This window comes from Mesoplodon densirostris, chromosome 11 (assembly GCF_025265405.1).
Source record: "Mesoplodon densirostris isolate mMesDen1 chromosome 11, mMesDen1 primary haplotype, whole genome shotgun sequence".
Classification (NCBI taxonomy): domain Eukaryota; kingdom Metazoa; phylum Chordata; class Mammalia; order Artiodactyla; family Ziphiidae; genus Mesoplodon; species Mesoplodon densirostris.
Window position 1 is genome coordinate 50,388,403 of NC_082671.1, and position 17,797 is coordinate 50,406,199.

The 17,797-nt window shown below is 46.7% G+C and overlaps 1 protein-coding gene across 2 annotated transcripts; it reads left to right on the forward strand.

Annotated features, from left to right (window-relative positions):
- Positions 1-14,399: 14,399 nt before the first annotated feature.
- RHEBL1 (RHEB like 1) lies at positions 14,400-17,458 on the forward strand. 2 transcript variants are annotated; one of them, XM_060113487.1, is made up of 8 exons: positions 14,400-14,638; positions 15,239-15,310; positions 15,642-15,709; positions 15,986-16,068; positions 16,158-16,214; positions 16,416-16,463; positions 16,724-16,805; positions 16,964-17,458. In XM_060113487.1, the coding sequence occupies exons 1-8, from the start codon at positions 14,587-14,589 to the stop codon at positions 17,051-17,053; spliced, it is 552 nt and encodes a 183-aa protein (XP_059969470.1). In that variant the 5' UTR covers positions 14,400-14,586; the 3' UTR covers positions 17,054-17,458. The 2 variants fall into 2 exon arrangements, with proteins under 2 accessions (XP_059969470.1, XP_059969472.1); XM_060113489.1 differs by lacking the exon at positions 16,158-16,214.
- Positions 17,459-17,797: the final 339 nt, after the last annotated feature.

The window sequence follows — 17,797 nt, forward strand, 5'->3', positions numbered from 1 at the left end:
TGACGATGGCCAGGAAGGCATATTTACTTGGCCACACAACATCTCCAAATGCAGCACCCCTTCTCATTAACAGAATTGGCAAGGAGGATTAGGGAAAGAAAGGGCATGGCTCGGAAGTCAGGCAGATCTGGAGATAATGATCCCTCCCTGACAGGATTGTTGACAATATCAATGTATGTGCCCAATGTGGAATAGACACCACTGAGTTTTATATGCTCTGCACCCATTTCTCACTACCTTTGCTGCTGTCTGCTGTCTGTCTGCTTCTGTCCTTACCACTCTACCAGATGCAGCATTATCAATGGTTCCCAGACCTTTGGGGATTGTGTTGTCCCTATAATTGTTTGATTTCATAACACTCCGTTCTTCAGAAGGTGCTGTGTGACAGATTTAGGTTTGCTTTAGAACTAAAGTATAATTAAAAGTAATCTTGTTTTGAGAATTGCAGAGCATTTTGTGATCATCCTGGCAAGACCTCTCCGCATACTGGGAAACCGGAGTGGAGAAGCACTGCTTTAAGGTTCAGGTGACCTTTTTATTGCCTAGAATCCAGATTTTTCTCCCCTTCCTTTCTTCAAGCAGGAGTTGGGCTTCCCTGGTGGTGCAGTGGTTGAGAGTCTGCCTGCCGATGCAGGGGACACGGGTTCATGCCCCGGTCAGGGAAGATCCCACATGCCACGGAGCGGCTGGGCCCGTGAGCCATGGCCGCTGAGCCTGCGTGTCCGGAGCCTGTGCTCCGCAACGGGAGAGGCTACAACAGTGAGAGGCCCGCGTACCACGAAAAAAAAAAAAAAAAGCAGGAGTTACTGAACATCTACAGTGTAGCACCGTATTAGGCACTGAAAAACACACCAAAATTAAGAAATAGCTTCTTAAAGGTATAATATTGTTAGCTGCCAAAGCAACATTGTTACTTAATCAAGATGAGTTGAACGGGTGCTAAATGTCATATTTGTACATAGAAGGCCTTGTGGAGAAAGTAGGGCCTGAATAGGATGTTGTAGCCTGTGTAAGTGGAGGAGACTAGAAAGGCCATTCCAGACAGAAGTACCAACATGAACAAGGACTTGGAATCTGGGATGAAGATGTGCAGGCTGGTTAGAGTAGGAAATTGGGAAGTGTAACTATATGTAGCTAAAATTTCCTGAGAACTTACTGCAGGCCAGGCCCTGTTTTAGCACTTTACATACTTTCTCATTTGGTCCTCACAATAACCCTATGAGATTGTATTATAGATGAGGAAAATTGGGGCAGGCATAATGAAATAAGAATACCTTGATGGATGGGGCCACATCCTATGGGACCTTAAGCTGGTTTTGACTCTTCCTCATTCCCTTCATTGGGTCACTAGTAAGTCTAACTTTCTGACAGTTATTTCTCTCTCATTTTCATTGGCTCTTCTTCCTCCTGCCTGGATGACTGGCTTCCTTAACTAAAGCTACCTAGCTACCAGTTAAGGAAATACAGACGTGGGTGCAACTTTCTGGCAGTCATCCATAGCAGGTTGGTACACCAAGCCAGAAAGCATGAGAAGACTCTCAGCTCTTTTTGAATTAGAGGAGGGGAATGTTGCGCTTTGTTATGGACTGAATGCATGTGTCTCCCCGCAAATTCTTATGTTGAAGCCCTCATGCCCATGTGGCTGTATTCGGAGATGGGCTCTCTAAGGAAGTAATTAAGGTTAAATGACGTCATAAGAGTGGGCCTTGATCTGACGGGATTAGTGTCCTTACAAGAAGACATAGGAGAGAGCTTGCTTTCTCCCTTCACATGTGCAACCAAAGGCCATGTGAGGCCATAGTGAGAAGGCAGCCGTCTGCAGGCCAGGAAGAGAGCTCTCACCAGAAACCAAATTGGCTGGAACCTTGATCTTGGATTTTTCTAGCTTCTAAAACTATGAGAAAATAAATGTTTGATGTCTAAGCCACCCAGTCTGTGATATTTTGTTATGGCAGCTCTGGCAGAATGATATAAGCTTCCAGAAATGTTTGAAATAAGAAGAGGCCAGTGCTAAGATGGGGTCCTTAGTGAAGATAATCAACTCTGCTTGAAAAATTAGCATTTCTGACCTAGAGCCTGGAGATGTTTATCCCTGACTGTGCTTTTGTGGTCTGTGCTATATTGGAGGAAACTTTCTTCCCTGTCTGGGTAACTGAGGCAGCTGTCTATGGGAAGCAGCCTATGGCTGGTTAGGGTATTTTCCTGTGGGGGATTTTGTGGCCAATTATCACATTTAAAACTTCCTCTCCCTGTTATTGTCTCTATATGTGACTTGGTTAATGATGAACATCTCCCATGAGAAAGTGCTATCTTTAATGAGGGTTTACTGAGTGCCTACTATGTGTCAAATATTGTGTTGTGCCTTGGGCATAGGACAATAAAATCAGGCATCGCTCTTACAGGTCATCTGGTGAGACAGGCATAAGTGGTTAGAAGGTTGTTGAGTGTGGTAAAGAGATGAGAAGTGGCATTTAAGCTGAGACCTGTACGATAGGTAAGAGTTGTTCAAGCCGAGGGAACAGCATGTGCAAATGCCCGGAGTTGGGGAGCAACAGTAAGATGAATCTGAGGAGCATCGACAAGTTCAGTATAGTGAGCGGGAGATGGGGTCGACTTTAAGGATTTTCAATCCTGTCTGGAAGTTGGAAAGCAATTGCAGGATTTGAAGCAGGTGAGGGGAAAAGCCAAACTTGCATTTTAAAAAAAGGAAATTGCTGGGCTTTCCTGGTGGTGCAGTGGTTGGGGGTCCACCTGCCGATGCAGGGGACATGGGTTCGTGCCCCGGTCTGGGAGGATCCCACATGCCGCGGAGCAGCTGGGCCCGTGAGCCATGGCCGCTGGGCCTGCGCCTCCGGAGCCTGTGCTCCGCATCGGGAGAGGCCGCGGCAGTGAGAGGCCCGCGTACCGAGAAGAAAAAAAGAATAATAATAAAAATAAAAATAAAAAAAGGAAATTGCTGGGACTTCCCTGGTGGCCCAGCGGTTAGGACTCTGTGCTTCCACGCCAGAGGGCAAGGGTTCCATCCCTGGTCAGGGAACTAAGATCCCACATGCCATAAATAAATAAAAAAGGAAATTGCCAATTGGATGGGCTTTTTGGGTCATCTTTATCCCTAAGTAGGTTGGTTCTCATCTGAGCATATGAGTATCGCTAATTCTGACCACAAGTAGGAAATGCCCCCGTCCCTACACAGAGCGTGTTATGGGAACAGATGGAGGTGGGGGCAGCGTAGGGAAACTGGAGCAGGACAGGATAAGATAGGAACAGAACTGAAAGTGGTACCTCAAGCCCTGGCTTTGCTTCTCTCTGAAACCTGAACCCCAACTGTCTCTCAACTTCCCTCCTTGAGACCACATAACCTAAGAACACAGTGGTCTGCTTTCAAACCAACAATCCTGTCCAAACAGGATTTACTGGAACTAAGGACTCTTTTTCTGCTATTCTCTTTTGCTTTCCAGCGATTCTTTCCATGGAGGCTTGACTTTGCTTGGAGCTGATGGCCCTAAGCTGAGACAGAGCTGCCACCCTGAGAGCCAGGTCTGGGCTGAACATTGCAGCTGCCCAGGGAACAGCTGGTTAAGCCCTCAGCAGCTGCAGCAGCTGGGATTCCACCCAACATGTGAGCTGGGATTAATCCCATTTCCTCCACACACATCCTTTCCTTGTTCTAGTCCCTGGCTAGTCTATAGTAGCTCGTAGAATCTTTGAGGCTAGATATCATGAATCTCTCCCTGAACTAAGCTGGAGTCAAAGTCACCCACCTTCCTCTTCTCTTGGAGGCAGCTGGCCCAAAGCACCTTAGCACCACCACATGAGGGAGGGTGTGGGTCTCTCTCTCACACACAACCTCCTTTCCCTCCTTATCTCTATCCTTTGATAAACTGGCTAGGATGGATTATTCTTTGAAAAGTCTCATTTTCAGTAACTTGTAGAATTGTCTAAAGATGAAGGGGCTTCTTTGGTGGGGTAAGAAGGTGGATTTCCTTTATCTCTGAAAGACTCTATACTGAGGCCTGGAAACTTGGTGGTGTGCAGGAGGATCAAGCATGCTACTGGTGGTTGTCACTTTTCAACTGTGATTGCTTCTCACATAACGGTGGCTCCACAGTGAAGAATAATAGGGCTGTATATTCTATTTGGTGCCTATGCACCAGCTGTGTGACCTTGAGGAAAATCACTTTGTAAGAGATGCCAGAGGCTACTACAATGAGGTGTTTCCAAGAGGTTGGAAACAAGGAGATACTTTGAGATTTAAACAAGTCAAATTAACACACAAAGAGACAAGGCAGTTCCTCTCAGGTCCAGAGACTTGACTCCCTCCCTTCAACAAATATTTATTAAAGCCCCTGCAAATACTATTAGGCATTGTACTATGCTGGGGATTTCTGACAGTTTTCTGGAGAAACAGGCAGTCATTTTAATGGATTAAATTAATTAGGTTTTAGCTTAGAGGAGTGGCCTGATCCAATTTGGGTTTTAAAAAGATCACTCTAGCTCCTAAGTGGAGAATGGAGTTAGAAGGGAGTTGGCCCAGGGAGGAGAGCAAGCAAAAAGGATAATGAGATAATGAGAGATGATGTTGGTTGAGATAAAGAGGTGGCAATGGAGATGGAAAGGACAGTTTCAGGAAATATTTGTATTTGTGGGATTGATAGGATTTGGTGGTTGATTGGACAAAGAGGAAGTGAAGAGTAAGGTAGAAGAAGAAAAAGATTTCTCTCAACTTCATCGGCTTGATATTAATGTATCTAAAATGAAAGAAAAAGTCATTGATCAACAAATATCAATCTATTGATCCAAAACGGAATGTGGCAAACGGGCAACTCAGTCAGTCAGAATTGTTACCATGTGCCCAGAATTATCTTGGGGAGAGAAGTGCCGAATGTGGTCACTGGTGGGGCAGGGATGGTTCTCTGGGCCTCCACGTGTCCTGGCCAAAATACCTTCACAGAGTTAGTCCTCTTCTTTTATCCTAATGTTTTGCTCATCAGGCAACAAATTGGTACCTCGCTGAAAAGGGAGTGCCCTAGATAGAGGATGCACAGACTTCCTCAGTAGTGGAAAGGGAAAGCAACAGATACACACGTTGGCGTGGTGGGAACCCAAATCAGGCGTTCATGAATTATTGTGAGGCTTCCCTAGCACATGAGCCTTTGGAGGTCCTGAGCAAGTCCAGTTCCCAAGTTGGCTAGACTGAGTGCTCTTCCCAGCATCATCTTTCTCAGTGATGTCCAGGGAGGGATCCAGACCATCTGCCTCTGGGCATACCTCTCTGGCCAAACTGCGAATTCATTTTCAAACTAATAACGATAATTACTATGATGGCTTCAATGTAATGAGTACCAACTATTTTTTAACAGAGTGATAGGGATATCACATACATTATCTCATTTACTTCTCACAACAGTTGTGCAAAATAAGTATTTGATTCCAGAAAGATTTAAGCAGGTCACAGGAGGGCTGGGGGTCTGGGTTCCAAGGTTGTACAGACAGAAACAATGCCTCAAATCATAGAACCAAGCCAACAGGGGCACTGTGGCAACTGCCACTAAACACTAGACAGTGCAGTTTGCAGACCAATGCCCTGACTGGATGCTGGAGGGCGCTGCTGACCCCACGGCCACTATCCACCCTGGAACTCGATCTTTCTGTGGCAGCCAGAAAGAATGACAAACATCTACTATCTTATTGTTCTAACCATTTCATAGAAGAGAAACTGAGGCTCAGAGCAGTTAAGTACCTGCCTGAGATCACATAGTGAGCCAGCCAGGATTTGAAACCAGGTCTGATTGACTGCAAAGTCCATGTTCTTTCCAATATGTTTTGCTGCTATGATGCACTTTACCTCTCCAGGCTGCAGTTTCTCAGCCTGCAGTCTGGAGAAGTTGTGCTACATCAGTGGCTCTCAAAGTGTAGTCCCCAGACCAGCAACCTCAGTATAACCTGGAAATTGCTCAAAATGCAGATTCTTGGGCCCTACCCAGACCTACTGAATCAAAAACTTCTGGTGTAGGTCCCAGCAATCTGTGCATTAACAAACCCTCCAGGTGACTCTTATGTGTCCTCACCCTTTAGAATAACTGTACCAGATGATCACTAAGGTCCTCCAGCTCTAATATGTTATAATTCACTTATTTTGGAAGTTGCTGGTTGTGATCCCTGGATCGAGCAAGGTCCCCTGAGAGGAGCTAAGTATTTCTCATTTTCCTGAAATGGGTTGGTGTTTATCAAACTCCATGATAACAGAATTCAAGAATAGGTGTAAGAGTGAGGAAAGAACCAGACATATGGAACATGTAGGGAACATGCCTGCACGTGTATCCTGGCTATTTTTCTGGGCAGTGCCTAGAGACACATATCCTTAAGTGGCCCATCGACATGTGAACATCTGGGAGGCGCCCCAAAATCCACATGTCAAAAATAAGTGCACTGGGCTTCCCTGGTGGCGCAGTGGTTGAGAGTCCACCTGCCGATGCAGGGGACACGGGTTCATGCCCCGGTCCCGGAAGATCCCACGTGCCGCGGAGCGGCTGGGCCCATGAGCCATGGCCGCTGAGCCTGCGTGTCCGGAGCCTGTGCTCTGCAACAGGAGAGGCCACGACAGTGAGAGGCCCACGTACCGCAAAAAAGAAACACACAAAAAAACCAGTGCATTAATTCAGTACTCTCCCCATGCCCCCACTAAGCAATTCCCGTTCTTCCCCTGTCCTCCAAATCTATAAATGGAATTTTGTCTCTATTAATCAGGTCATCAACTTTTTAACTTGAATCTGGAGTGCACTTTGTGTGAGTCCTCACCATCCTCTCTGTTGCTACTGTGGTCCAGGGCCTCATCTTTCTCCTCCTGGGTATCAGCTTCCTAACAGTGCTCCTGCCTCCAGCCCCAGTCTCTCTCGGTGCATTCTCCTCCACAGGGTCGCCAGCATGATCCTTACAAAGCACAGCTGTCTTCATGGTACTGCCCTCCCCATAACACTCCCACCAAGGAAACATCAAAGGTCCCTTTGCTTATTGCAGTGCTTCCCAAACCTTGTACTATTTTCATGACTATGTCCATATAGACCCATTCCACCCATATAATTGTTTAATATTTTTCTCTAATTTCACTGTCTTCTCTTTCTACCAATTTCAACCTCTTCTAAGCAACAATATCTGTGAAGTCAGCGTTTGGGCATTATAGCTCTTGCTTTTCCTACCACACATTAAAAATTACATAGCAAAAAAAATTTCTTTTGTGTATTACCTAAGTCATCTTACATAGCACTAGTTGTATATTTTGAAAACCCTGGGGTACAGAATAAAGACCAAATTCTTTTTTTCTAATTTTTTTTTTTTTTGCGGTACGTGGTTCTCTCACTGTTGTGACCTCTCCCGTTGAGGAGCACAGGCTCCGAACACGCAGCCTCAGCGGCCATGGCTCACGGGCCCAGCCGCTCCGCGGCATGTGAGATCTTCCCTGACCGGGGCACGAACCCGTGTGCCCTGAATCGGCAGGCGGACTTTCAACCACTGCGCCACCAGGGAAGCCCTTAAATTTTAAATTATTTATTTATTTATTTTTGGCTTCTTCGGGTCTTCATGGCTGCGCGCGGGCTTTCTCTAGTCGCGGCGAGCGGGGGCTACTCTTCGTTGCAGTGCGTGGGCTTCTCACTGTGGTGGCTTCTCTTGTTGCGGAGCACGGGCTCTAGGCACGTGGGCTTCAGTAGTTGTGGCACGCGGGCTCAGTAGTTGTGGCACACGGGCTTAGCCGCTCCTCGGCATGTGGGATCTTCCTGGACCAGGGCTCGAACCTATGTTCCCTGCACTGGCAGGTGGATTCTTAAGCACTTCGCCACCAAGGAAGTCCCAAGACCAAATTCTTAAAGCTGGCATTCATAGCCCTCCCTGATGTGATCCCAGTCAAATTTCCAGCCTGAATTTCCACACATAGCTCCCCTCCACAGAATGCTCCAGGTACAGGGTCCACTCTGTATTTCCAGACACACTGTGCTTTCACTCTTCTCTGAGCATTTTGCCTTAAAAAAAATTTTTTATTGAAGTATAGTTGATTTACAATGTTGTGTTAGTTTCAGGAAATCACAGCAAAGTGATTCAGTTGTGTGTGTATATACATCCATATATATATATATACATCCATATATATATATATATATATATATATATATATATACATATATATACTGATTCACTTTTTCAGATTCTTTTCCATTATAGGTTACTACAAGATATTGAGTATAGGGACTTCCCTGGTGGCTCAGTGGTTAAGAATCCCCCTGCCAATGCAGGAGACACGGGCTCGAGCTCTGGTCCGGGAAGATCCCACATGCTGCAGAGCAACTAAGCCCATGCGCCACAACTACTGAGCCTGCGCTCTAGAGCCCACGAGAGACAACTACTGAAACCCATGCGCCTAGAGCCTGTGCTCCACCAAAAGAGAAGCCACCACAATGAGAAGCCCGCACACCACAAGGAAGAGTAGCCCCCACTCGCCACAAATAGAGAAAGCCCGCAGGCAACAATAAAGACCCAACACCGCCAAAAAAAAATTTATAAAAAGAAATACACAAGTTATTGAGTATAGTTCCCTGTGCTATACTGTAGGTCCTTGTTGGTTATCTATTTTATATATAGTAGTGTGTATATGTTAATCCCAAACTCCTAATTTATTCCTCACCATCCCAGCATTTTGCATTTTTGCTTAGGGCCTTCTTGAGCTTTAAGGCTCAGCTCAGTTATCATGTGGAATCTCTGATCCTTCCAGACAGAATCAATCAACTTTTCTTTTCTTTCTTCCTTAATTCCTTTCTTCCTTCCTCTCTCTCTCTCTCTTCTTTTTTTGAAGAAAAATTTCTTCCATGCTTCTAGCTACTTATACTGTAATGTGAGATGATATAATTTTGCCTTCTAATCTTTTGCCTGATAATTTTCCCTACTATAACATTCAGAGGTGTATCATCCAGAATCCTTGGAGGAAACAGATTGCATACTCAAATGGGAAACTGAAGATCATATAATGAAAGGGATATTCATAAAGGTGTGGACAGAGTAATGAAGTATCTACAAGCGTGGTGAAGCATTCAGTCTGGCATCAGTGGGGAGTCCTCAGAGGTGCTCACCCCTAGGCCTGAAGGGACAAGGGAAGGAAGGATTACAAGAACTCAAGAGAGCTGCAACTGTGTCTAGTTGAAAGAGAGGGCTACCCAACAGGGTCTGTGGCCTCTGGTAGCCCCATGAGTGAGTCCAGGAGAGACGACAGAAGAACTGCCAATTTAATCCACAAAATCATGAGAAATAATACATTGTTATTGTTTTAAACCACCAAGTTTTGATATAGTTTGTTATGCAACAGTCGATAACATACATCAGCAGGGAGGTGAAGCCTTTCTCTACCAAAACTGTGGAAAATCAAGACTCTCTGAAGAGCTGTAAAGTGGAACCCATCATTTCAATGGAACAGAGTAAAGATGTTTTCACTTTTCATAGAGATACTTAAAACGGTTTTCTGGGAGCAGCTCATCTTTACTTTGTCTCAGTGGTTTGAGACAGAGCAATGTATGCTGCTGTCACTAGAAATTTTATTCTAAGCATATCTACCTAACATTAGGATAGTTTGCTTCCTTTATTTTATCCTATATTGGTGATCTTTGCATATCTGTGATTTTTAAAAATTAATTTATTATTTATTTATTTATTTTTGGCTGCGTTGGGTCTTCGTTGCTACAGGCAGGCTTTCTCTAGTTGTGGCTAACGGGGGCTACTCTTCATTGCGGTGCACAGGCTTCTCATTGCGGTGGCTTCTCTTGCTGTGGAGCATGGCCTCTAGGCTCACAGGCTTCATTAGTTGTGGCACACAGGCTCAGTAGTTGTGGCTCACGGGCTGTAGAACTCAGGCTCAGTAGTTGTGGTGCACGGGCTTAGTTGCTCTGTGGCATGTGGGATCTTCCCAGGCCAGGGCTCCAATCCGTGTCCCCGCATTGGCAGGGGGATTCTTAACCACTGCACCACCAGGGAAGTCCCTACCTCTGATCTTTACAAAGTAACCGTTTATGCCCTACCTTTTACGGTGACATATTTAACAAACAAATATCTTGGTCCCAAGATATGCAGGTCTTGTAGAATGGCTCAGTAAACATTTGTTCCTATTCTCTTTTACCTTCCTATACTATAGAGGGTGGTAAAGAAAATGCTAAAATTTCCAGGCTCTTTTGCAGGTAGAGATGGCCATATGATACAGTTCTGTTCAAGAAGACATAGGTGAAAACCTTCTGTGAGATCTTCTCATCCAGAAAAAACTACAAGAGAAAGCCCTTTGCCTTAGTCCTTTTGCCTTCTTCTTGATTGAAAACAAGAGAGTTTGAGGATGATTTAATAAAGAGATTATTTACAAAGGTGTGGGCAAGGTGTAGGGAAGCAAAAGGGATAGAATAACACCTCCGGGTGAGTATCAGAGAGGCTGTTATTACTGTAGGACTGAAGGGTAAGGGGAGGGAATTACTGGAAACAGAACACTGAGAGCTGTCTGTGTTAGGGTTGGGGGAGTGCTTTGAGAGGTGCTGTGACCTTCAGTGTGGGAACAGACCTTCTCTTCCTTCCATTTGATCTTCTGTGAGTACTCCTCTTTGGCTGAACCCCACTGGAATCCAAGGGGCAAGGTCTACCTCTGGACACAGATCTGGGTAGAAAAGAGTAGAGAGTTAATGTGGAAAGACAAACAGCATAAAAATCATCTATCAATATTATTTATCTTTATATCCCTAGTGTGCAAAACATGGTCAGACTGCCTGGTACAAAGTAGGAGATGAATAAACTTTTATTGAATTGAATCCAGTTCTTTGTTTTATCCTACAGTGCTTAAAACCTAACCTGGAACTACCACCAACATCATTCAAGCCCAATAATCCAGCATAAAATTGCTGGTCTGCAGGGAACTTCCTTTACCCAGTAGAAAAGGTATTTGGGTTCCTTTCTGAGGCCAGATTAAGAAGTGGCTCTTTAGGGCTTCCCTGGTGGCGCAGTGGTTGAGAATCTGCCTGCTAATGCAGGGGACACGGGTTTGAGCCCTGGTCTGGGAGGATCCCACATGCCGCGGAGCAACTAGGCCCGTGAGTCACAACTACTGAGCCTGCGCATCTGGAGCCTGTGCTCCGCAACAAGAGAGGCTGCGATAGTGAGAGGCCCACGCACCGCAATGAAGAGTAGCCCCTGATTGCCACAACTAGAGAAAGCCCTCACACGGAAACGAAGACCCAACACAGCAAAAATAAATAAATAAATAAATAAACTCCTACCCCCAACATTAAAAAAAAAAAAAAAAGAAGTGGCTCTTTGGGGACTTCACTGGTGGTGCAGTGGTTAAGAATCCACCTGCCAATACAGGGGACATGGGTTCGAGACCTGGTCTGGAAAGATCCCACATGCCGCGGAGCAAATAAGCCTGTGAGCCACAACTACTGAGCCTGCACTCTAGAGCCCACGTTCCACAACTACTGAGCCTGTGAGCCACAACTACTGAAGCCCGTGTGCCTAGAGCCTGGCTTCGCAGCAAGAGAAACCTCCGCAATAAGAAGCCTGCGCACCAAGGAAGAGTAGCCCCAGCTTGCCGCAACTAGAGAAAGCCTGCGCGCAGCAATGAAGACCCAGTGCAGCCAAAAATAAATAAATAAATAAATAATTTTAAAAAGGTGGCTCTTTGAAACAACTTTTGTAGATCTGGACATTGTTTAAAAATTAATAATTTTATTTTGGCTGTGTTGGGTCTTCATTGCTGTGTGTGGGCTTTCTCTAGTTGTGACGAGCAGGGGCTACTCTTCGTTGTCGTACTCAGGCTTCTCATTGCGGTGGATTCTCTTGTTGTGCAGCATGGGCTCTAAGCGCGCGGGCTTCAGTAGTTGTGGCACGTGGGCTCAGTAGTTGTGGCTCATGGGCTCTAGAGCGCAGGCTCAGTAGTTGTGGCGCCAGGCTTAGTTGCTCTACGGCATGTGGGATCTTCCCGGACCAAGGCTCCAACCTGTGCCCCTGCATTGGCAGGCGGATTCTCAACCACTGCACCACCAGGGAAGCCCCAATGTGGACATTTTAAAGCATGAGTTGGTTCTATAGTTTTATAAAGCCTGTCCTCTAATCCAGTCTAACTCCTACACACCCACCTCATCAGGGCCTTCCAAAAGAAACAACTTCTGTGTGCTACCTGTATGACTCTCAGTTTCCACAACTGAAAGAGAACAGTGATAATAGCTACCCATTACCCAAGTCTCAGGCACAAATGTTACCTCGTCAGCTTCCTAGGATATTATATAAAAAAAGAGGTGTAACACCCCAGGTTACTCTCAGTGGGTTAGCCCACTAATGTCTTGTTTATTTTTTCTCATTGCAGTTATTACTTTTTTCTTTCTTTCCCTCTCTCTTTCGCTGCACTGGGTCTTAGTTGCAGCACGCAGGATCTTCATTGCGGCACACGGGGTCTTTTTTAGTTGTGGCATGCAGGATCTAGTTCCCTGACCAGGGATCAAACTGGGGCCCCCTGCATTGGGAGCATGGAGTCTTAACCACTGAACCACCAGGGAGGTCCCTGCAGTTATTACTTTTTTTTTTTTTTTTTTGCGGTACGCAGGCCTGTAACTGTTGTGGCCTCTCCCATTGCGGAGCACAGGCTCCGGACGCACAGGCTCAGCGGCCATGGCTCACGGGCCCAGCCGCTCTGCGGCATGTGGGATCCTCCCGGACCGGGGCACGAACCCGTGTCCCCTGCATCGGCAGGCAGACTCTCAACCACTGCGCCACCAGGGAAGCCCATGCAGTTATTACTTTTTAACTGTAACTCATTTATTGTTTGCTTGTAGATTGTTGGTCTTCTCCCCCAAAATACTTGCTCCTTGTAAGCAAAGACCTTGTCCCTGTTGTTCATGGCTCTATTTTAAGCACCTGGAAGGGTGCCTGGGACATGGTGGTTGTGTGATAAATATTTGTTGGTGAATGAATTAATAATGCCAATTAACACCTCAGGCCGTGGAGAATATTAAATGAGATGACAATGAAATGCACCTGGCACAAAGTAGCACTCTAAATCTAGGTTTCTTTCCTCTTTATCCTCCCTCACCTCCTGTATCCAATCCTTCAGCAAGCAAGCCAGCTTAACCTCAGCCTCAGTTTTGAGGCTGAATTCTCAGCTTCATTCATCTCTACCACTCTAGTCAAGCCACCCTCACCTCTCACCTGGACTACAAGTAACAGTCTCCTAGCTGATCTTCCTGCTTGCTCCACTTGCTCCTGTTTCTCTCAAACCCCAATCCATTCTCTACAGCCAGGGAGATCTTTTAGAAACACAATTCAGATCATGTCATGACCCAACTTACTTAGTAACATAATCAACAGCTTTCTAGGTACTTAGAATTAGTCCAAACTACTCTACATGGTCTGGCCCCTGCCATCCTCTTAGATTTCATTTTAGGCTAACTGGCTTTCTCTCTCTCTCTCTTTTCTAGATTTTAACAAATTTATTTCCACCCTAGCACCATAGCACTGATGGATTCTTCTGTCTGAATCTTTTGCTAGCTGGCTGCTTACTGTCATTCAGACTTCAGCTTAAATGGGGCTTCTTTTGAAAGGAAGTGTCACTGATCTAAACTGGTTATTTCTTATCACATTGCTCTATATAGCACTTAATACTATCTAATGCTTACTTGTTTAAGTTTGTTTCTTCCCAACTAGGTTTTAAGCTTTGTGAGTTCAGAGACCTCATTTGTCATGTTCTTCGCTCTATCTTCTCATGTTCTTTGCTCTATCTTCAAAGATAGAGAAATGCCTAAAACATATAGTATTCGCTTAATAAATATTTGTTGAATAAATAAAACACTGATAATGATGACAGCTAAACCTCAGAGGACTTGGCCACAAATTCTAACAATTTTCCCAGGAATAAGATTTGCAGTTCCGAAGTTAAATCCTGGAAGACTGTGGAAACCCGACAATAAAATATCTGGGGCTGAAGTCTGGGGGAATCGGAGGGAATATATTGCAACTTTGGCCTTTTTTTCCCTACCCAAGGACGCCGGAGACCTTGCAAAAGGAAGACCTAGAATCTTTTGACCAGAAATTCCAGCCCAGCTACAACGGATATTATCCATCCATGATTCTTTGCAGCTGCTTTTACTAGGTTGCAAAAGCGCAAACACCTCTAGGACCCCGGGTTCCTTTCTGTTTCTTTATGAATGAACCGGGTCTAGTGTGCGCACGCGCAGCTCCTGGTTCTCCCGCTCCACGTGAGGCCCGCCCTTTGCTTCTGCCAACGGCCCCGCCCCTATCCTGTCTAGTGGACCAATGGCGAGCGGCCTGGTGGGCGGAGCCCTGAGCGGCGCGGCAGTGTGGTTCCCCGGTCGCCCGGCTCCCTCGCCTTAGTCTTGCTGTGTTGTGATCACGTGGGCAGCTCCGGGCGCGGCGCTTGTTTTGGTTTCCCTCTATCTTGCCCCTGGCAGCTTCAGGGTGAGCGGCTTTCCTGTGCCGGTTGCTACATCTGCCTGCACTCGACTTTCTCTTCTTGGGGCTCTCTCAGCCCCAAGTTCTGCAAGCCCCTCGGGGCCGGCTCCTGCCATGCCGTTAGTTCGCTACAGGAAGGTGGTCATCCTCGGATACCGCTCCGTAGGTGAGTCTCGGTCTTGGGGAGAGCACGGATGCACCGCGGCTTTTTGGCCAGAGGAGGCGCACTGCCGCGGGTAGGCGACCCAGGGAGGAATGGTGGCATCCTTAGAATCAGCTTGTAGAGCGAGGATTGGAAGGTTGGAGTTGGAAAGGCTGGGGTGGTGGTAGTGTGGAAGGCTGCAGGAAGCTGGAGCATGTAAGAGTTAACGTGGGCTTTACTGCTGGATCACCGCGGTGGTCCTCAGCGTTTCTCTGGGGGGGTGGAGGTGGGGTCAGGATTTGATGGCGGGGGCGCGGTCTGGGTGGGGCAAGTCTCAGGTGTCCGGTGCAGGACTGCCTGGGTCCTAAGGAATCCCGGATCTTCCCAGGGGTGGGGTGGGGTGGGGAAAGGCGGCGGGAAAGGCTTCCTGCGGCGCTACTGTATGCATCCGGTGGCCAAGGTGCAGCGACCCAGGGCGAAAAGAGGATGAAGGTAGCCTAAGGGAAAGCATTGCATGGGGCATGCTAATTTGGAGTCCCCTTTAGTCCAGGGCCACAGCCCGAAAGGACAGAGGATGTGAATATGGATGGGTGATTTGGATAAAATTACCTCTGCTTCCCACAGGGAAGACATCTTTAGCACATCAATTTGTGGAGGGCGAGTTCCTGGAAGGCTATGATCCTACTGTGGAGAATAGTGAGTAGACTTCTCCCCTAGGGATTGGGTAGGGAAGGCTTGGGTGCCCCATCCAAGTCCATAGTTTGGGATTTTCCTGGTGCCAGAGGGATGATTTAATTAGACATTAAATCTAATCTCCTCTAGCAATCCTGTTCTGAGTGGAGCTAGAGTGTGGATTTTCCAAGATACTGAGTCCAGGATGGTGTGTATGTAGACAATAAGAAGCCTAACATTGTCTCTCCAGTTTCCTGGAGAGCTCTCTAGACCTGGCCCATCTATGTCAATATACAGGGGCACAGATTGCTAGTCCTACAAGGCACCTCACAGTCAAGTTTTCTTTTCTTTTCAGCCTACAGCAAGATAGTGACTCTTGGCAAAGATGAGTTTCACCTACACCTGGTGGACACAGCAGGGCAGGTACCAGTTTGGGGTAGGGTATCTAAATGTGGCAGTTCAGTCCTGGGAGATGAAGTCCGGTAGCCTCTGAGGCTCATCTGTAAAGTAGGATTAAAAGAAAAACATTTTAGCAGCATTTCAGTGTGCAGCGCTGATTGGAGCTACTCTATTAATACTTGTTGAACAGAAGTGACTGGAGTAGGGAGTGCCACAGGGAGGGTCCCCAGGATACAGCCCACCAACCTTGGCTATCTGAGTGCTGTGGATCTAGGTATTGATGTTTCTATTTCTTGTCAGGATGAGTACAGCATTCTGCCCTATTCATTCATCATTGGGGTCCATGGTTATGTGCTTGTGTATTCTGTCACCTCTATGCATAGGTAAGTGACCAAGGTTGTGAGTGGGGGACTTGGGAGGATCTGAGGGCTGTCCCAGAATAAAGTTATAGATTCATTTCTTGTGTTTAAAGTTTCCAAGTCATTGAGAGTCTGTACCAAAAGCTACATGAAGGCCACGGGAAAACCCGGTATGTGGCTCTGGGGGATAAAGACATAGTGTGGACCCTAGGGGAGAGGGAGGACAGAGGGGCGTATTGATCCAAATTAAGGAGAAAGTCAGGACATAGATCCTGTCTGGTTTCATGGGGAGTTGTCCAGCTCTGACGTGAAGGACGTTGGGGTCCATGGGGAACAGAGGGGATCCTGTAGTAACTGCTGTTTCCTCCCAGGCTGCCAGTGGTGCTGGTGGGGAACAAGGCAGATCTCTCTCCAGACAGGTATGGAAATCTCTGTAGCTTAAGGCGAAGGAAAGTGAGCTGGACTAGGAATGAGCCAGGCTCTTGTCGTGGCTCTGCCACTGATTTGAACCAATCATTTTACCTCTTAATTTCTAACTTGAAGGGTAAGACAAAACAACCCTTCTATTTCAAAAACTATCATTTCATATTTCAAGCCTCAGTCCTAGGCTCCTGTAGATTTTGCAGAGAACATGGGGCCATTGCTGTCCTTCATTTTCATGTCCCAAATTTGCTTCTAGGGAGGTCCAGGCTGTTGAGGGGAAAAAGCTGGCAGAGTCCTGGGGAGCGACATTTATGGAGTCATCTGCTCGAGATAAGCAGGTGCTGGGCCTGAAGATTAGGAAGGTGGTGGCGGTAGCAGTGTTACGGCACTGCTTGGTGGTGGGGATGGTGGAGGAATGGGGTATTCACCTCAGAGTTGGGTGGTATTGGCAGTGAACTAAACAATTTTTTTTGCCCTGAATCCTTATCCCTTGCAGCTGACTCAAGGCATCTTCACCAAAGTCATCCAGGAGATTGCTCGGGTAGAGAATTCATATGGGCAAGAGCGCCGCTGCCATCTCATGTGAGCCCTTGAGCTTGGGGTAGCTGCCTTGATTCTGCCCCTGGCACTTGCCAGGCTCCAGTGAGGGCTTGGGGGGGCAGGCCCTCAGGACTTCACGGGTTTGTTTGGTTGCCAGCTGTGTCCCTGGCCCTCTGGGCACACAGTGTGGTACCCTCATGTTTGCACACTTACCTGGGCTCCAGTGGCCTGGTTGTCGATGTTTACAAAGAGGCAAGGACGTCTCATGGGCACTGTCCTCTAGCTCTGTTTTTGCTAAATAAATGAATTGTTATAACCTATGGAGTTGGGATATGAGTCCTGGGCATTGTTTATTCAGGACCCAGTCTCCTATGCAGGTTTTGGGTGTTGGCTGGGTGAGGGGAGCTGCGGACTCCTGAAGTGGAGCTGGCTCCCTGGAGTGACAATGTATATATGCAAATAAACTGATTAATCTTTTTGTAGTTGACTTCTCTGTATCTGGGGAGGGCTCAGGGCCAATATCTCCTTTTCTAAGGAGTGATGACTATGGCCTTTGGTAGAGAATCAGGGTTAACTCTTTCCTCCTACCTTGTTCCTATTCCTTACCCCTCACTCATTCAGGACCATTACCCTAAGACTTACTACTTATCTTTCCCACCTTTCTTTTCGACTCTTCTCCTATACAGGTAACCTGTTGACTGCCACTCCCATCCAAATTTGTAGGCTCTCACAATCCCCTTAATTACAGAAACACCACCCTCTAGTGGCCGGCTGCCACATGCTGACATAG